Source organism: Ambystoma mexicanum, chromosome 6p, assembly GCF_040938575.1.
Source record: "Ambystoma mexicanum isolate Mex_15411 chromosome 6p, UKY_AmexF1_1, whole genome shotgun sequence".
NCBI classification, from domain to species: domain Eukaryota; kingdom Metazoa; phylum Chordata; class Amphibia; order Caudata; family Ambystomatidae; genus Ambystoma; species Ambystoma mexicanum.
Window position 1 is genome coordinate 720,506,362 of NC_090935.1, and position 19,471 is coordinate 720,525,832.

Here is a 19,471-nt window from a genome sequence, read left to right on the forward strand (position 1 = left end):
AATATATATATAATAGGCAAAGTAAGCGACAACAGTTTCACCGTACTTGGCTTACCTCATTGAAACAGATGGCTTAGCACTGCCCGTCCCATCTGTACCTCATCCGCGTGCTGCCTTTCCAGGCAGTAATGGCGTGTAAACGTGTGTGGGACAGACCATGCCGCCGCCTGGCAGATGTCTGCCAGAGGAATTCCTGCCCATAGAGCCGCGGAGGAGGCGTCGATCTCGTGGAATGGGCTCTAGGGCGTCCTTGTAGGGGTCTCCCAGCCTTGGAGTGACTAAAAGTAATTGCCGAAGAGACCCAACGAGCCAGGCCTTGCTTGGAGATTGCCCTTCCTCTCGTCGACGGACCGTAGGCAATGAACAACTGTCTGGTAGTTCTGATATCTTGCGTCCTTTGCAGGTAAAATTTTAACGCCCTTTTGACGTCCAGAGTATGAAGGGCTTTTTCCGCCGTCGACGACGGGGACGCAAAGAAAGTAGGAAGGACCAGGGTCGAGTGCTTGTGATAGACTGTCGGTACTTTCGGGATGAAAGTAGGGTTAGTTGATAAAATTACTTTGTCCTTAAAGAATCTCATATATCTATGACCAATGCCTGTAATTCCGACATTCTTCTAGACGATGTAATGGCAATTAAGAAAGCCAGTTTCCAAGATAGGAACTGCATGGATGAAGAAGACATTGGCTCAAATGGAGGCTTCATTAAGGCAGCCAACACCCCATTTAAACTCCACGACGGTGGGAACCGTTTCGTAGGGGGGAAAGTTCTAAAGAGACCCCTCATGAAATGTTTCACCAGTCTGTCACTGAATAATGGTGAAGACTGTCTCCTCCTCGTAAACCTTGAAATGGCCGCCAAGTGCACTTTGATGGACGATGATGACAGCCCACTCTCAGCTAGGTGAAGAAGATACGGAAGAATTTGTTCAGGGGTTACTTCTAAAGGCTGAATTTCGTGCTGTGTTTGACACCACGTACAGAACCTTCGCCATTTGCATATGTATGATTTGTTAGTCGAAGGGGCCCTAGCCGCCTGCAGAATTCTCCGGCAATCCGACGAGACTTTCAAGCTGCCAAACTCTGAAAAGTCAGGAGCCATGCTGTTAAGTTGAGGCTGTCCGGATTGTGGTGCCACACCGTTCCCTTGTCCCTGGACAGTAGGTTCGGCACTTTCTGGAGAGTTATAGGCTGTTCCAACGACAGATGTAGGAGGTCGGAAAACCATGGTTGTCTCGGCCAATACGGTGCCACTAGAATGACCCGGCATTTGTACCTGCGAATCCCCTGGATTGTCCTCCGTATAAGGGGGAACGGAGGGAAAGCGTACAGGAATTTGTCCGTCCAAGGAAACGAAAACGCTTCCCCCAGGGATCCTTTTTGAGGCCATCTGCTCGCGAACTGTTCGCATTTCCTGTTTTCTTTCGTTGCGAAGAGGTCGATTGAGGGGGTCCCCCACCTTTCGAAGATTATTTGTAGCTGACCGGTGTCCAGCTCCCACTCGTGTATTTGAGCCATTGTCCTGCTCAGGGAATCCGCTTGCACATTCTTCACACCCGGGAGATGGTAAGCCACTAAGGATATGTTGTGTTTCAACGCCCAGTGCCAGATCTTTTGAGCTTCTGCCGAAAGGGTCCTGGATCTGGTGCCGCCTTGCTTTATCAAGTAGAACATGGCTGTCGTGTTGTCTGTCAGCACTCTTACTTTTGATCCTTTGATATGTGGAAGGAATGATTTCAAGGCCCATCTCACTGCCCTCAGTTCCAGCACGTTGATGTGTAGGTGCGATTCGGTCGAAGACCATCTGCCCTGGGTTTGATGATCGTTCATGTGTGCTCCCCAGCCCGTCAGGGAGGCGTCCGTGATGATGGTGTTCTGAAATTCCGGCTCTTGTAGAGGAACCCCTCTGTCCAGGTTGTGAAAGATTTTCCACCATTGGAGGGATCTGATGACACCCTCGTCGTCGACGGTTATCCTGTCTGACCACCGGCCCGTGGCCTGCTTCCATCTGTCCGACAGGAACTCCTGTAGAGGCCTCATGAACAATCAGCAGTTTGCTACTAGGTGGATGCACTAAGCCATGGAACCCAGGATTGCCACATATTTTCTCACGGAAAATGTGCTCTGTAGGCGAAGTTGACTCATCAGTTGTTCGATCTTCAATATTCTGTCTAGGGACGGTTTCACTATTCCCGAGTGGGTTTCGAATTGAGCTCCCAAGAACTTCAAGCTCCTTGAGGGCTTTAGAGAAGACTTTTCGAAGTTCACTGCGAACCCCAGTCGTTGCAGAAGTTGTAAGGTGGCTTGTACGCTGTCGTTGGTCGACGCTGGGGAGGATCCCCTCACAAGCCAGTCGTCGAGGTACGGGTATACATGATGCCCTCCCTTTCGCAGCCAGGCTGCCACAGGTGCCAAACATTTTGTAAACGTTCTTGGGGAGGACTTTAGACCAAATGCGAGCACTGCAAATTGGTAGCGTGTCTGACCTACCATGAACCTCAGAAACCTGTGTTTTTGACACACCGGAATGTGGAAGTACGCGTCCTATAGATCTAGTGACGCCAAAAAATCGTCCCTTTGGACGGATCTGATCACCTCCTGCAGTGTAAGCATTTTGAATTTTTGACTCTGTAGGGTCTTGTTGAGGTCTCGCAGGTCGAGAATAGGGCGCCATTTTCCTTTTGGCTTCTTTACCAAAAAACACCGTGAGTATACCCCTAGGCCTTTCTGCGATACAGGGACTAATTCGATGGCGCCTTTCTGTAACATGAGTGTTACTTCCTGCCGCAAGATGTTTAGATGTGGCTGGGATAGGTGTATTAGTGGACATTTTGGAGGTTTGCATTTGAATAGTAGGGAATGTCCGTACCTCACAGTGTCCAAAACCCACTGATCTGTTGTGATGGTCTCCCATTCTTCGATGCAGCTTGACACTCTTCCTCCCAGAACGGTATGCTTCCCGTCATTGCTGGTCTTTCTGTTTGCTCGTCACGACGAATAAGTTGGTCGTCTCTTGGAAGACTGGAAGTTTCTGCGCCTGCTTGAGGTCTGAGAGGCGCGTCTATATCCTTGGGAAGGATACGCTGATCTACCAAAAGATCTATCCCTGGTTGCTGAGAATCTTGAGTTTCCAGATGCTCCTCTAAAGGGACGAAAAGAACGAAAGGGCTTACCACTCTGGAGAGAACCCAACGAGCGTGCTGTATCTGAGTCCTCCTTCATGCCCTTCAAGGCCTCGTCCACCTTTTCTCCGAAAAGAAGATCACCTTCGAAGGGCATGTCCAAAACTTTATACTGTACTTCGGGTCTGAAGTTGGTGCACTTAAGCCAAGCCTGGCGTCTTAGAACAACTCCGTTATTTATTTGTTTAAAACCCGAATTTGCCAGGTCCACCGCTATGTTAATAGCATGATTCGATGCTTCTTCGCCTTCTCGAACCAGGGACATCGCCGTTCTTCTATGTTATTCCGGGAGGTGGTCCAGGATAGGTGCCAGTCTGTGCCACATCTCCCTGTCATATCTGGCCACAATCGCCAGAGAGTTAGCTGCTTTCACCGTTGAGGCCCCTACAGAAAGAACCTTCTTACCAAATACGTCTTGGCGCCTCGCCTCATTATCTGGAGGGGTAGAGCATTTATGTTGGGCCTTTGCTTTTCTCGTCGCCGCCGACGACACCACCGAGTCCGGTGAAGGTTGAGCCGAAAGACACTTCGGTGTAGAGTCTGGTACTTTAAATTTCTTTTCAATGCGGCCTTTGACAGCCGGCTCAGAAAATGGGTGACGCATGGTTTGAACACCTTCTTTCCAGACATGGTCTAAAATGGGAATTTAGAATATTGAGCGTCTACTCTTGCCCATATGGTCAAAATGAAAACAGTCCTTTTTCTCCTCCTGTTGGACCAGGCCAAACTCCTTGCACGCTTTTTCCATCATAGAATGAAAGGCACCTATATCGTCCGGTGGTGACGGGTGAGTGGGACTCTTTGGTGTTTCCATTTCCACATCCGACACCCAGGTGAGAGGGATATATCTGACGCTGACCCGTGGTCAGATAGGGAGTCCGAAAGCTCACCTTCCTCCTGGACTGCTGGAGTAGTTGGAACCCCGATCGATCTGGTCGGGCGGTGTGAAGGGGGGTGTCGACGGTACAGGTGGAAGCCTTTCGTCCAGCGATTTCAGCAGCGAGTGTAAGGAGGACAGTACCTCCATTGACAGGGTCTCCTGAGAGCTTGGAGGTTGGGTAAACTGATGGAAACCTGGCTCGTAGACCGAGGTCCTCCAGGCTCACAATTCTGAAGCTGTCGTCTTTTTTCGAGGCAATTGACGCTGCCTGTTCCTGTAGCAATGTGTCAGGCAACCCCATATCAAATACTTCTGGTCTCCAGGCCAGGCCAGAACTTCCGTCGACGAGGACATCGTCGCCGAGGTCGTCGCTGGGTTGATGACGGGTGAAATCGACTGCGTCAGCGGCAGTGAGGACACCGACTGGTTCGTCGTCGTCGACGTCGGGCCTGCAGGTGGTTTAGGCGGTCCCGCCTTCACAGCGCTCTCCCTGCGTTTATCCGAATCTCTACTCGTGGCTGATCTGTGTTGATCGCCCGAGGAGGATTTAGGCCTCTCCTTTCCTTTCTTCGACGAAGTTGACGAAGATGTCTTTCTTGCAGAGTCTTTAGAAGAGTCCTTAGAAGAGTGACTTCGTGGAACGTCCTTTTCCGCAGGTCGTGACTTCTTAGCCGGAGGTTCCGACGAAGTTGAGCGTCGAGGGGCTCCTGATGTTTTCGCAGAGGCCACGCTGCGCACAGAGCCCACCTCTGACTGAGGGTACGCTCCCGCACCGTCATTTAACCAGGATACCAGCCGTCGATTTCGATCCTTCAGGGTTTTCTGGGAAAAACCTTTACATATTTCACAATGGTCTGCCGAGTGGTGAGGGTGGAGGCAATAAATACAGTCTAAATGGCCGTCCCCCTCGTAAACCTTCTTCAATCCGCACGTGGCACACGGGCGAAATAGAGGTTTTCCCGACATTCCGATAAAATTAACAAACTCACAGGAGTTCGACAATTCGACAAAATCTAGCAGTAGAGACTACGCGAGGAGATCCCACTATCTTTGGAGACGGTTGAAATCTGACGGGACCCGCGGGGGCGTGGCTTGTATACCATTGCGTCCAACGGGGCGTGCGTGGGCAGCCCCGGAGAGGACGTAGACGGGGATAGGACACACAAGTGTCAGAAGTTTTTTCCTATTGGAAACGACTATATATGTGTACCGAGGGTTCCCAGTCTGACGACGGGGAATATTCTAAGCATGCGAATCCATGAAAGATCCAATGCTGGAGAAGATTGAGTTCCCCTGGAACATGTTCAGACAGCAGAAACGTGTTGTGTTTGAGAGCCCACTTCCAAATGTTCTGGGACATTTTGGACAGCCCTGGAGAGCGAGTGCCGCCTTGTTTGTTCAGATAGTGCATGGCCGTGGTGCTGTCTGTGAGGATCAGGACCGTCTTTCCCTGCAGTTGAGTTTGAAAAGCTTTCAGCGCCTTGAATACCGCTAACAGTTCCAACAGGTTTATGTGGTTGGATGCTATGTCTGACGACCAAACTCTGTGCGCTGTTTGTTGAAGCAGGTGAGCTCCCCAGCCTGTGAAAGATGCATCTGTAGTTAGAGTGGCTTCCACTGCGGAGGTGGTGAACGATTTCCTTTTCAAGAGGTTCTAATCAACCACTACTGTAGCGAGAGAATGAGGGCTGGAGAGACAACCACTAGATCGTACCTTTGTAAATAACCTTGGCGCGGAGGCTATGCTGAAGGGTAGTAACTTGAATTGATAGTGTTTGTCTTGTATCATGAATCTGAGGTATTTTCTGTGCACCGGCAACATTGAAATATGAAAGTATGCATCTTTCATGTCCAGTGTTGCCATGTAATCCCCCTGCGAGAGCAGGGGAATTACTTCCTGCAGAGTGACCTTGCAGAACCTTTGTGCTTTCCAAATTTGTTCGCTGTGTGCAGATCTAATACAGGGAGCATGGTGAGATCCTTTTTTGTTTCAAGGAAGTACACTGAATAAATACCTTTGTTTACCTGTGAAAGAGTTACAACCTCTTTGGCTCCCTTTTCTTGTAGTGTCTGGACTTCCTGAAGAAGGATACACAGATGGTCTGGCATCAGTCTTCTTGCTCATGGAGGTCTGAACTTTGGGTACCGACAGAACTCTATACAGTACCCGTGGGCCACAGTCTTCAGTACCCACTGGTCTGTAGTTTCACCTCCCATGCCTGACTGGGGAGAAATGAAAGGGCACCCGGATCTTCAGGTCATTTTGAACCCGAGGCCGGGGAACCTCTGGGGGTAGAGTTCCGGCCTACTCCTTTCTCAAGACACGGGCCCCTTTGGGGATACGGGGTGGTGTATCTGTTGGTTGCTTGTGTAGAGGACCAATTATTTCCCGAGGTGTACTGGTTTTGAGGGAAGCGTTGGCCATGAAAAAGGCGTCTGGACCCAGTTCCTCGCCTTGTGGAGGGCTTTTGTGTGATTTGATCTAGCGTTTTAAGGATGTTGTGCTCCTTCTTTGCTGTCTTGAGAGCAGCTTCAATGACTGCCCTTCTAAATAGGTTGGATTCTTCCAACAGTTTATTAATAAGTGAGGCTTGAGTTTCTGGCCTGAACCCAGAGTATCTTAACCACGTGTCTCTCTTTAGGAGGGTGCCCTGAGCCAACAATCGACCCACTCTCTCACCGGAATCCAAAGTGTTTTTGAGTATACTTTGGTTTACTTGTCTGCCCTCAGTTTTTTTTAAAAAAAACTTTGATTGTGGTGGTACAGGTCGCTTCTTCAACATGACATTCCATAACATTCAACAATTTACATATCCAATATCGAAACATGGTCTCAACATATAGTGTCTGCACAGTCGGTACATTACCGAGTCCAGCGGCTACTTCCAGCCGACCCTGATTCACACAAGTATACCCTGAACAGAGCCCAGATATCTTTAGGTTTGCATGGCCTCGGTAGCAACATTACGTATTGTTCCTCACATTCATTGACATAAGCCAGTTCCTTAAGTGATTTGCACGTGGTGCGTATATACTCTTCCATTGTTGCAATATACATTTTTTGGCCACTATGCATGCTACATTAAATAATAGTCTGGTCACCTCCGAGGTCTTCCCAATATCTACGAATAAGTATTTTTGGGGCATTAGGTCTGCGGGATCTGTGCAATATCTTCTAGAATGGATGCTACTTCGCCCCAGAACCTGTATATGGGTGGGCAGCTCCAATACATATGGAATAAGTCTGCATGTTCGCTCCCACATTTCAGGCAACTGACTGAACCATCTCGTGTGAATTTAGCTACCTTCTCAGGGGTGTAGTGCAACTTGTTTAATACCTTAAATTGGATCTGGCGGATGCCTGCATTAATGGACACTCTTTTAGTTAACTCGCATGTCTTGTCTGAAATTGTGATTCCCAGATCAGCTTCCCATGATATTTTGAACTTATTTGTTGTAGGTGTGCTTTCATGCATGACTGCGTAGAGCTCCGAGACACCCACCCCCGCCTCGGTGGACAGCGCAGCGAGGCATGGGTGAGTGGGTGGTTCATCAGGGAATAGAGGCCATCTGGCTTTAAAAGCCATCCGCATTCGATGATATTGTAGTGTTTTCAGTTGATCCCTCCCCATTCCAACTCTAAATTCCTCCAAAGTTATGAATTTGCCATTAGGGTAGATATCTTTGAGTTTGAATTCCTCCTCTGGATCCGAATTTGTTCGGACATACGGGTCATATGATGGTGCTATGCCGGGGAAGTTCCAAAAGGGTGCTTCCGAGTAATAAGGAGTCACCAATTCAAGCCTACGGAAGAGTCTAGACCATGCATGTACTGTTGTGCTAACCGGATGAAATGGGCAATCATCTTTATGTTTCTTGTTAAAGATTATGGACCGTATATCAGTTAGGCGAGCAGCGTGCTTTTCGATAACAACGTGGGGGGAGGTGTTCAGTTCATCATACCAGTATCTGATAAACTGGGCTTGTGCCACCAGGTAGTATAGCTCAAAGTCTGGGGCCGCTATGCCCCCTTTGTCACATGGTTCCACCATTTTTTCCTCCATTTCATTCGGGCTGCACCCCCTCCCCATACAAACTCCACCGCCAAGGATCGAAGGGTTGTGAAAAACTGCACCCGGCCACAACGGAATGTTAGTGAATATATATAATAATTTCTGAAGTATTACCATTTTTAATATGGCCACTCGACCAATAAATGAGATAGGGAGTTTTGTCCATAGACGGAGTTTGGTGGATATACTACTCAATAGATGTTCATGATTGTCAGCATAGAGGGAGGCTTTTTCACCTGACATGATAATTCCCAGATATCTTATTTTGGTGGTGGACCATTGCAGACCGTATGTGTCGGCCGGGCATCTTGTGGCGGGGGTCAGAGGAAATATCTCGGATTTTGACCTGTTAGTTTTGTAACCCGAGTATTCGACAAACTCCTGTATGGTCTCGATCGCCGGGCCTAAGTGTACATCTGGTTCTCGGATATATAGCAATGCATCATCTGCATATAGGGATATTGATTGGGTCAGGCCGGCCATCATGATGCCCCTCTGCCCCTGGTGCTCCCTGATTACTGCCACAACTGGTTCCATTGTGAGGGCGAATAGTATGAGGGAGAATGGGCATCCCTGTCGCGTAACCCTGCCCAGCCCAAACCAGTCGGACATCATGCGATTGGTCAGCAGCCTGGCTCCAGGGTCAGAGTACAACAGACCGACGCATCTCAGAAAGTATGGGCCTATACCAAATTTCTCTAGCACTTTGAACAAGTACAGCCATGATACTGAATCAAACGCTTTTTCAGCGTCGAGTGAAACAGCCACTGCCTGGGCTTCTGGTTTTATCGGGGCCATGATCCCGAACAGCCTCCTAAGGTTGAGAGCCGTCGATCTGGTAGGGATAAAGCCACATCGATCTGGATGTACCAATGTGGGCATGTGTGGGAGAAGTCTTGTGGCCAGAATTTTGGCAAATATTTTAGCGTCACAGTTTATTAGAGACAAGGGTCAGTAGGAGGACATCTCGCTGGGTGGTCGTCTGGGCTTCAGCAATACTGTTATTATGGCCTCTTTCATTGATGGTGGCAGGGTACCCACCTACACAGCCTCCTCCCAAACCGCCAATAGCACCGGGGTCAGTTCCTCGTTAAACTACTTATAAAATTCTGCACCAAGCCCGTCCGAGCCCGGTGCCTTGGCACTGGCCAATGATTTGATCGCCTCTGCGACTTCCTCAGTGGTCAGGGGTTGGTCTAATGCAAGCCTGTATTCCGTGGGCAGCGTTGGGAGAGTGATGCTGTCGAGGTACGTTTTCACATCCTCGGCTGATTTCGAGTAATGGTTCGTGTAAAGATCCGAGTAGAACCGGGTGAATTCCATATTTATCCCGTCTTCACTAGAGAACACTGAACCGTCTTCCATTAATATACTGGAAATCGACGAGTGCTGCCTTTCGGCTTTCAGTAGGTTGGCCAAGGTGCGCCCTGCTCTGTTGCCCTCACCATATCTACGCGCTCTATGAGGGGTTGACATATAAAGCAGATCCCTGGTAGCTATCTTATTGAATTCCAAAAGGTTACGATTGATATCTGAGAGGGTTTCATGGTCATGTTTATCTGTGTATCTCGCTTCCAGGTTTCCCAGGCGTTTTTCCACCTCCTCAAGCTCTATCCTAACCGCCTTCAACATGCCTGTGGACTTAGAAAGCAGTATTCCTCTCACCCATACCTTAAAGGCCTCCCAGAGGGTATGATGGCTATCCACTGAGCCCCTATTAATTTCGAGGAAGTGCTCGACCTCTATATGTAATGCCTCTGCTACTGCTGGGTCTTTGAGGATATCTGGTGGCATCCTCCATCTCCTAGCTAAGGGTTTTGTGCTTCCCAATATCATTGTCATTATAACAGGAGAGTGGTCTGAAAGGGTGCAGGGGAGTATTTCACAGTTTTCTATCTAATGCATGAGGCTTGTGGAGGCCAGCCAGTAATCTATTCTGGACTCAGTGGCATGCACCGATGAGTAAAATGTGTATTGTCTCTTATAGTGTTCTCCATGAGTCAACCATTGTCAACTGCGACAGGATTTGTAGCAGCATCACTGCCGCCTTGGAGGGGGCTCGATGCTTTGTATTGGAACTGTCCAGTGTGACATCAAGGATTGTGTTAAAATCCCCCCCCCGCAGGATCTGTTCGAGCCCCGTATACCCTATTTCATGTACTACATCCATATAAAAATCAGGGTCATTAAGTTCAGACCGTAGGTATTTACCAGCACCACCTCCCTTCCCGCAACACTACCCCATACTATGACATAGCGTCCATGAATGTCCACTTTGCTTTTACCGAATCGAAAACCAACAGAGGGGTGTATAAGAATTAGAACCCCTCTCGCCTGTGTGGAGTAATCTGTATAGTTTCTATTTTGTCCCCAGTCTTCAAGAAGTCTATGTTTACCTTTCGGAGAGCATGGGTCTCTTGCAGCATGATCACCTGCGGATGATGCCTAGTGACATAGGCTCCCATAATTCTGGACTTAGCTCGATTGTTCAATCCCCGAACATTCCACGTAAGGAGCTTTAACTTCAGTCCCTTATCTCTTGCTCCGGCGTATGCCATGACTGTGTCCTAATATCATTTTCCTTGTTCCGGTTTTCCCCGGAAGAATGTCATGTGCAGCAACGCGACCACCACTTTTAACTTGTAAAACCCTTCCAAGTGGGTTTCCGAAACACCTCCACCCATCTTGAATCCCATATGTCCCAACAAAATGAAGTCTATCATAACAAATTGGCCCCGCACCCACATCATCTCCCCCAACATGACTATGTTGCCTAATAACGCTCTGAACTTTCCCGATGGGCATTCCCCCAAAAAACTCTGGAACTTTCCTGAGGGTAGTCTGCTGCCGCCATCCGGCCACCTTACCGGGGGCTCACGGCTCGAAGCTACATTAAATATGTGTCGAGGCCGCTCTCTGCAATTGTTCCCGACTTCCTGTGGCGAGGATTAAATGATGGGAGCCCTTCAGTCTGCTGCGTCAAGCCTCTCCGCTCCCGGCTGAATTCCGGCGTTTTGATCACGTGCCCGGTCTCTGGGAGGCAGAGGGATGGAAGCTTCCACGTATGTCATGGCTTCTGTGGGCTTTTAAAAAAAGTGGGCTCTTCCACCGTGTTGGATTCTGATCTTCGCGGGAAAGATTAGAGCATAGGGTATATTCCGCATCCGTAGTTGCCTTTTCACCGGTTCATAGGATCGACGTTGTGCTTGCACCCCAGCAGAGAAGTCTGGGCATATGTGGATTCTATTGTGTGCAACGTGCCTTTCTCTCTGGAGAGTCGGCGGACAGCATCCCTGTCTCTATAGTTAAGGATATGTGCTATTATGGTGCGAGGCGGTGCTCCAGGTTTCGGCGGAGGCGCCAGAGTGCGATGAGCCCTCTCAACAAGAAAATGCTCAGAGAAAGATTCAGGCCCCTGGATATCTTTCAAAAGGTGTTCTACTTGCCGCTCCATGTCGCCCTTACCAAAGGTCTCCGCAACCCCAACAATCCGGATGTTTCTACGAGATCCCGATTCTAAATCCTCACACTTACTCTGAGTTTTACGAAGATCCGTTTTGAGTTGGGCTATGTCTCGGCCATGTTGTGAAAGTATGTCTTAGTTTGCACTGACTATTCTCCGTTTCCGTAATACGTGTAATACGTGAGCTCTCCTCCACTCTAGCCTTCAAGCATCCGATCGTCGCCACTTTGTCATCGAGATTGACATTAATTGCCATAAACCCATTCTGGACCAGTGTTGCAGGCATTCAAAGGGGTCTTCATCTTGCCTGTCCAGGGGCTGCTGGGACCCATCGGGCACCCTGCACGGCTGGGAGCTGGCAAAGGAGTCCATTTGGCAGGTCTTTTTACCTCCTGCACCCTTCCTCTCGGTGCGGCCCATGTAGGTTAGTGAATGTCCTTTGAGTGGGTTGTGTCCTCCCACGTATCGTGTCATTGATAACAACCAAATCGTATGGGGGGCTGTGTGCCTTCCTCACCCACTGCTTGGCCCGGGTATCTGCTCTCCTCCACTTGTTTCCCCCGTCTGAACGGGTATTGCCACCAGGCGGACCCACCTCAGGATGTCCAGTTGCTCAGGATGTCCAGTTCACTATAGTCCTCAGCAGGGTGTCTCGCTGGTCCACTCCGGGGAGTAGGTGGGTCATCAGCCCAGGCCTGACGTTGCTGTGACCACTCAGGGTATTAGTGGCTCCCCCGTATCACTGCAGGGGTAATTATGGGGTAGGTATCAGTGTTTCACCTCTTGCCTGGGGGTGCAGCCCCAGGCGTCCCACTGTCAGTGACTACGCAGCCCCGAAATGGTCCCTCAGTATCCCCACGCTATTTCTGTATGACGTGGCTTCCACTGTACTCCCCGGGCCTCGTATCATGCGTGTCGCCGTGGGCCTAGTTTACATCACACCCTCAAGGCTGCCTCTGTGTCCCCCGCCGTGTCGGGCGCTCACCCCTCCTCAGGCTTTATTGCAGCGGCAGGGGTGGGGGGGTGGTGAGGCTTCCACTCACTTGTACCGCCGGGCCGGAGTGCGCTAGCGGTGTCTCTCCGCGCCTCACCCAGGCGCCCTCGTAGGAGCAGGTCCTGGCCCCCAGGGAGCTACGGCTCACGTCGGCCAGGGCCTGCAGCTCGTATAGATGTGCACTCCGGCTCCCCCACAGCACGCCCACGGCACCACACCCCGTACGCTCCAACCGTGGAGCTATCTCTGTGTGCCGGCCCAAGGTTATCGGGTCACTGTGGCTCTTCCAGGGGGCTCCGTACTACAGCGACACTGGCGTGCCCCTCCCCGCCGGGTCTTCCATGCTCTGCCTCCAGCCTCCAGTGAATTTTCCACAGAGCCGCTGGCCGTCGACGCCGCTTACACACGGCCGGCTGGACTTCCGGATGGAATATCTCAGCAGTCCAGCAACAGATCCGCCCAATATCTTGAGCGTACGTGTAGGAGACCCTCTGACACAGGAATCTTCGTGTCAAACGTGCGCAGAGTGGCGTAGGAAGGATATTTTGGCACAGGATTTTTCGTATGATTGTACGAGCCGGAGCTCTCCTTTCAGGTGGCCATCTTTAATGTGCGCAACAGCGCCCCCCCCATTGTCTGCCCTCAGTTACCGTGGACATAAGAGGAGTCCGTAGCGGCACAGGAACCTCCAGCAGGCCTTCCTGTAACATGGCACACTGAGCGTTTGCATAGCTTGCTAACAAAGTAGTATTGCGCGTAGAAAAAGCTGCTGCAGCCGTGACCCTCTTTCCTAGGGCGTAGAGTCTTTTACACTCCTTGTCAGGGGGTGCCTCCCTGGTTGACAGGGGAACCACTGCCCTTTTGTTTGTAGTGGTCACCACCAGTGAGTCTGGGGTGGAGTGACCTCTGATGTAAAGGGGATCAGAGGGGGAAGGCTGAAATAGATTTTCTATTCTTGAATTAACTGTTCTTGTGAGGGCAGGTGTAGATAACGAGGGAGCCAGATGCTTTTTAAATGAGTTTAGAAGAGGAATAGCCTGGCTGGCTGGCGGTTTCTCTTTAAGAAGGTCTTCTACAAAGTCAGACTCAGGAACAGCTTAATCGGTGGCGCTCTTGAAATGTTCTGCTGTTTTGCACAACATGGTGTTAAATGTCATTTGATCGTCCACTGGAGAGGGCTGACTAGTGGGAGTGGTCTGGGGGGAAATCAAAACACAGGGCATCAGGATTTGGTGAAGGATTTGGAGACTGCCAAGGCTGAGGGTCACCCATATCCGGGTTTTCCCTCCCAACTCTCTATGGAGACATTTATTTCCTCAGGGTCAATGAAATGATCATCATCCTGAGTGTCTGCAGGAACCTCCTCCTCAGTGATGTCGTAAGTGTACACATTCTCCCCCTGAGAGGGATCAAACATTCTTGAAAATTTAGCCACAGTGGTCAAAAGGTCTTCTTCCCATGGTCTTTTGGGGGTGGAGTGCTCTGAGAGGGTTAGAAACCTGTCGAGCCTCTCCATACAACTCTTAAATGTTTCCGTGGTCCAAACAGAAGACCAAGGGGGTTGTAGAAGGGGGAAAGGCTCTTTTATACTATCCTCTGACGCCAAACATCGAGATTTTTGTCTCAATGCCAAAGAAATACCTTATTCGCCTTCCAAAAAATCTTCCAGAGGGACCGACAGAGGTTGCGTGTCCCTGTGCTTCTCCTTAGGCTTGGAGGAGAGTTCAGGTATTTCCTTCAGCCTATCTTTGGATTTCGACGAAATCATGGGCTTGCCCGCGGGCGTCGTCGAAACTTTTGACTGTCGTTTCTTAGCGTCCACCGAAACGATTCTCGCAATGCTTTCGGTAAAGCCCTTCACAGTAGGGAGATGCGTAGCCTGGGCCTGCAGTTGTGTAGTCTTCGGCGTAACCGGGGCCTTGCCGTTGGCAGACGCCTTCTTACGATGCGTCTTGACGGTTCTTGGAATATTCAATTTAGCCCTTCAATTTAGAGTGCCCGGTGCATCTGCGGCTGCGAGGAGGGCTGCTGATCTTGACGGTCGGCGGGCACAGCTGAAACCTCTGGTGTGCCAGTTGGTGCTGTGGTCCGCTTCGACGTCGAAGACTGGCCAGGGGTTGTGTGTTTAGTGAGTTGAGAGTGTTTGTCTTTGTCTCCGGGGTGTACATTCCCCATAGCAGTTCCTGAGCCGTGCCTGGCGGGGCTGGGGACAGACGACGCGGAGCGGGTGCGCTCCGCCGAAAGGTCAATGACCTCCGAGTTGGAGGCCTGCTCGTCACTGAAGCCCTCGTCGCAATTGGCAGTTGCGGCAGCGGAAGAATTCGGCCTTTGACATCCCGTAGGCCGCCCACCGCTTGACACGGCGCTCCTTCAATGACCTCGGACGGAGGAGCTTCCAAGCCGCACAACCTTTTACGTCGTGATCGAGGGGCAAGCAACGGTTACACCATACATGCTTATCTCTCCAAGGAAATGTTCCCTTACAAATGGGGCAAAACCTAAAGGGAGTCCTCGCCATAGCGGAGGATAAGGCAAGTGACGAAGACCAGAGAGGAAAGATGGAGGAAAGGGAAAGGCATTCTCAGTGTTTACAGAAATGTCCACTCCGACCCTACTCTCCCTACTGTGTAGGCCGGCTGGAAGGCCCGGTCACGTGGTCGGCGAGGCCAACTGGATCACCGTCCGAAGGTCCGTGGAGGTTTCGGCAGAGATCCGGAACAGCCGTTGATAGGAAGGACGGTCAGGGTGCTCTTGAATAATAATATAATATTCGACCAAAGGTCAATGGAACAATAAGCAATGTCTATGGACGAGCCCCGTGTATAAGGCGACCAGTATGCTGGGTGGAAAAAAAACAACCTTAGGGACCTAGACGCGTGAGGGATTTTGGGTACACTACAAGTCACGTTAGGGATAGTGTAACAGGCACGCCCATGTCGACATCCCCTTTCGATTCTCGAAAGACAAGATGCAATACTCTGTGGTGACCACTGGATGTCTGTCTATATGCACAGCATGTGATTCTAAGCAGATTAACAAGCATCAGAAACTGGTTTACCAGTTCATATGTCTTCGACCTGTTAAAGGTGGAAATCAATTGAGTGTCCGAAACTTGAACAATGCGGTTGAAGTTTTTCAGCAGTGGGCGTACAAGGGCGTGCTTAAGGGAGAAGGGGAAGGATCTAGTGACAAAAGAGTGATTGCAGATATCAGCGAGTGCTGGGGCAAGAGAGACAATGTTATCCTTAATGGTCCTGGATGAGCAATGGGAGACCTGTTTAGACGAGACCTTCATGGAGCGGACAACTCCAGTAACTTCTTCAGGTGTGACAGGAGAAGGAGGAAGGAGCAGGGTGTGGGGCAAGGGAGGCAAGGGGGTGTGGGATGAGATGGGAGGGAGGATGGCAAGGGTGTTCAGGACATTCTGAGTTTTGGTTGTGAAGTGTGTGGCCAGTGCGTTGCAGAGGGCCTGGAAGGAGAAGACTGCAGAAGGGTTGACAAGTTCCCTGCAGATCATGAAAAGTTCTGCCGTGTTGTTGGATGCACTGGAAAACAGTGCCTGTATGTGGGCCCTTTTCTTGGCACGGATGGAGAATCTGTATTGTCTTTGGAGCAGGAGGCAGGCCAGTTTGTCAGGGATGAGCCTGAGGTTTGCCACTTCCGTCCCCGCCACCCTGCACTTTCGTTTCAGGGCTGCAAGTTCAGAGTCATACCAGGTGTTGCGCTTAGATGCAGGTTTCAGGTGGATCCTCATGACTGGGGCAAGAATGTCAAGAGTGTTGGTGATGGAAAGGTGGAAGTTGCTGAGAGCAGAGTCAGAGGTAGTATCAGGGGTCAGGTGGTGAGGAGGGTTGAAGGTGGAAGCAAAGGCAGCAGCAGACACTCGTTTCATTGGGCAGATGTTGGTGAATGAGGTTGGCTGGGCTTTTTGGGGGCGGTCAGAGGGCCAAAGGGAGCCAGATGGGAGGGGAGGAGAGAGTGATCTGACCAGGAGAGAGGGATGACTAGTGGGGTGGAAAGAGTGTATGAGGGCGTCCAGCTGAGTGGGTTGGCCCAGAAGGGAGAATGAGAGGGAAAGAGAGGTGCAGAGGTCAGTGAAGAGAGTGGATGCAGAGCCAGGGGAGTCCAGTTGGATGTTGAAATCACCCAGGAGGAGGAGGCTGTGTGATTATGTGTGAAAGTGGCAGGATGTAGGATTATGTACATAGTTTAGTTCTAAAAAAAATATTTTGCCTGTTTCCATGTTATTGCACTGATGTGGGGTAACAAAAAATAACCATCAATATTTGACAATTTGCCTGCATGCACCAACAATAAACCATTAATGTTTGTCAATAAATTACTGCACTTGGATATGAATATCTCCTTACTGTGTAGATTTTTCAGTGGCTGAATTCAGGGCATCCAGGTGCATCTGAGCAAGTCGCAGACCAGGAAATGTCAAAAAAGCACCAATAAGGGAGCACAGTACAGCCAATAGTAACTTGAAAGAAAGTTTGGAGACAGGGCCCCTATGAAAAAAAAGTATTCAGTTAAAAGCATTCAGAGCAACTTTTTTTATAAAATGAGCAGATATAACAATTAGTAACTGGCACTTTCTAACGTGTCTTTTAAACAAGGACTGACCTAAAACACAAATTTACTGCTGCGTAAAGACAATGACATTCAACAGCATTACCAAGAAAACCGTCAAAAAGGTTTTACATAGCCGGATATTACCTTCCATAAAAATCCTCAATTAGATGTTTAATGTTTTAAATTAATATTTGCCTAAAATGTCCACCACAAAAAGAACAAGTTACTTAACTTATCTGGTTACGTTCTTTCGATGGGATGTTCCTCCGACGTATTCCACATCTATATCAGGTAATGACCACAGCTATGCTGCTTCGGAAACATTTTCGGCGTAGGCATCCTGTGTCGATGACGCCGATACATTGTCCCTCGAGGGTCTCCGACGTCACCGGATGTTATATATAGGACGTACGGCGCCCGTAGCCTCAGTTGTAGTTTTTTCCCCAGAACGTGTGGCACCAATCTCCTGCCAATATGACTGCAGAAAGCCTTGCGGAAAAGTAAGCTGCAATCACATAAGAAATTCTGTAGAGGGGCAGGCTGGGAGGGTTCGATGCGGAATACGTCAGAGGAACATCCCATCGAAAGAAAGTTACCAGATAATGTAAGTAACTTGTTCTTCGAGGGGATTGTGTCCTCCGACGTATTCCACATCTATGACAGACTCCCAAAAACAGTACCAAAGCATGGAGGTGGGAAAAGAATTTACAAATGTAGAATACTAGAATGCCCAATCAAATTGCAGAATAGAGGACTGCCTTACCAAAGGCCAAATCCTGCCCATGGATAGAATCCAAGGAATTTTGTCTCACAAAAGTATGGACAGAGGCCCATGCTGCTGCTTCGTAAATATTGCAAATCGGAACGCCCCTCTATAGAGCAGTGGAGGCCGCAATACCCCTAGTAGAGTGAGCCTGTAAGCCTACTGGAGGGTCCTTACCCACCAAACGGTCAAAATGATCCATCTGGACAAAGTCTGCTTGGAAACAGCCTGGCCTAAACGCCTTCCAGCATAATAAACAAAGAGTTGATTGTCCACTCTCACCTGGGACATCTGTGAGAGATAGAAACTCAAAGCTCTCCTATCTTAAAATCCAACCTATGGAGCCTCTCCTCTTCCTTACCAGGATATGGAGGAGGATAAAACGCTGGAAGAATTACCTTCTGGCTCAAATGGAATTCCGACAACCTTGGGAAGAAAAGGCTGCACCCTAAGGACAACCCTGTCCTTATGGAACACAGTGAAGGGTGGCTTGGCGGAAAAGTGCCTGCAACTCACTCACTGTGTGCGGAAGTAACCGCAACTAAAAATACAGTTTTAAAGGATAACAGTCGCAACGGACAAGAAAGTAAGGGCTCAAACGGCACTCCCATCAGGAACTTTAAAACCAAATTCAAATCACATCCCGGCACCTGGAAAAGCGACGGTGGAAACACATTAGATAGCCTTTTTAGAAACTGTGAAATCAAAGGAATCTTAAAATAAGAACATTCCTCAGACGAGAGCTTAAATATAGTCAGCGTCGCCAAGTAACCCTTAATGGTACCCACTTGCAGGCCCTTGTGGGCTAACAAAAGCAAAAAAGACAAAACCAAAGGAATGGAACATTGGAAAAGATCCACATTCTGTACCCTGTACCAGTCACAGAACTTGCTCCAATGGCAACGGTACAGGGATTTCGTTGCGGGCCTTCTGGCCGAAAGCAACACCTCCATCACATCTTCAGGGAGGTCCCAATCCCTATACCTCAACCTTTCAGATACCAAGCATGAAGGCTGAAAGACTTGCCCTCTGGATGGAGAAACCGACCCCCCTCCCGTGAGAGAAGATTGTGTCGGTAGGGAAGACGGTGTGTAGGGCAGATGGAAATCTCTAGAAGGTCCGGGTACCACGCTCTCCTGGCCCATGCCGGAGCAATGAGGATCATTCGGGAACCGAACCTCCGTAACCTCCTCAACACTTGAGGAATGACGGGGACTGGAGGAAACGCATACAGCAGTGGGAAGGACCACCCCACTTTGAACGCGTCTCCTAAGGTTCCTCTTACAGGAAATTCCCGCAAGCAGAATCTCTCGCACTTCCGGTTGACACTGGTGGCAAAGAGATCCACTTGTAGGGTTCCCCAAAGGGCGAAGTTCTCCAAAAGAACTCTGAGCCAGCTCCCACTCGTGAGAGACTGCTCTGCCTGCTCAGAGCATCCGCCGCCATGTTTTCGTCTCTGGCCAGATGAACTGCCGAGATCAATATATCCTGCTGGATGGCCCAGAACCAGAGCTGAATCGCCTCCCTGCACAACGGGAGTGA

At 49.7% G+C, this 19,471-nt stretch overlaps 1 protein-coding gene across 4 annotated transcripts in view; it reads right to left on the reverse strand.

Annotated features, from left to right (window-relative positions):
* Positions 1–19,471, reverse strand: part of TMEM161B (transmembrane protein 161B) — a 919,424-nt gene that overhangs the window by 421,714 nt on the left and 478,239 nt on the right. For all 4 annotated transcript variants that reach the window (XM_069627595.1, XM_069627592.1, XM_069627594.1 and 1 more), the window contains exon 8: positions 16,962–17,102. In XM_069627595.1, coding sequence (XP_069483696.1) covers positions 16,962–17,102 — 141 coding nt within the window. The remainder of the gene's footprint in view (positions 1–16,961; positions 17,103–19,471) is intronic.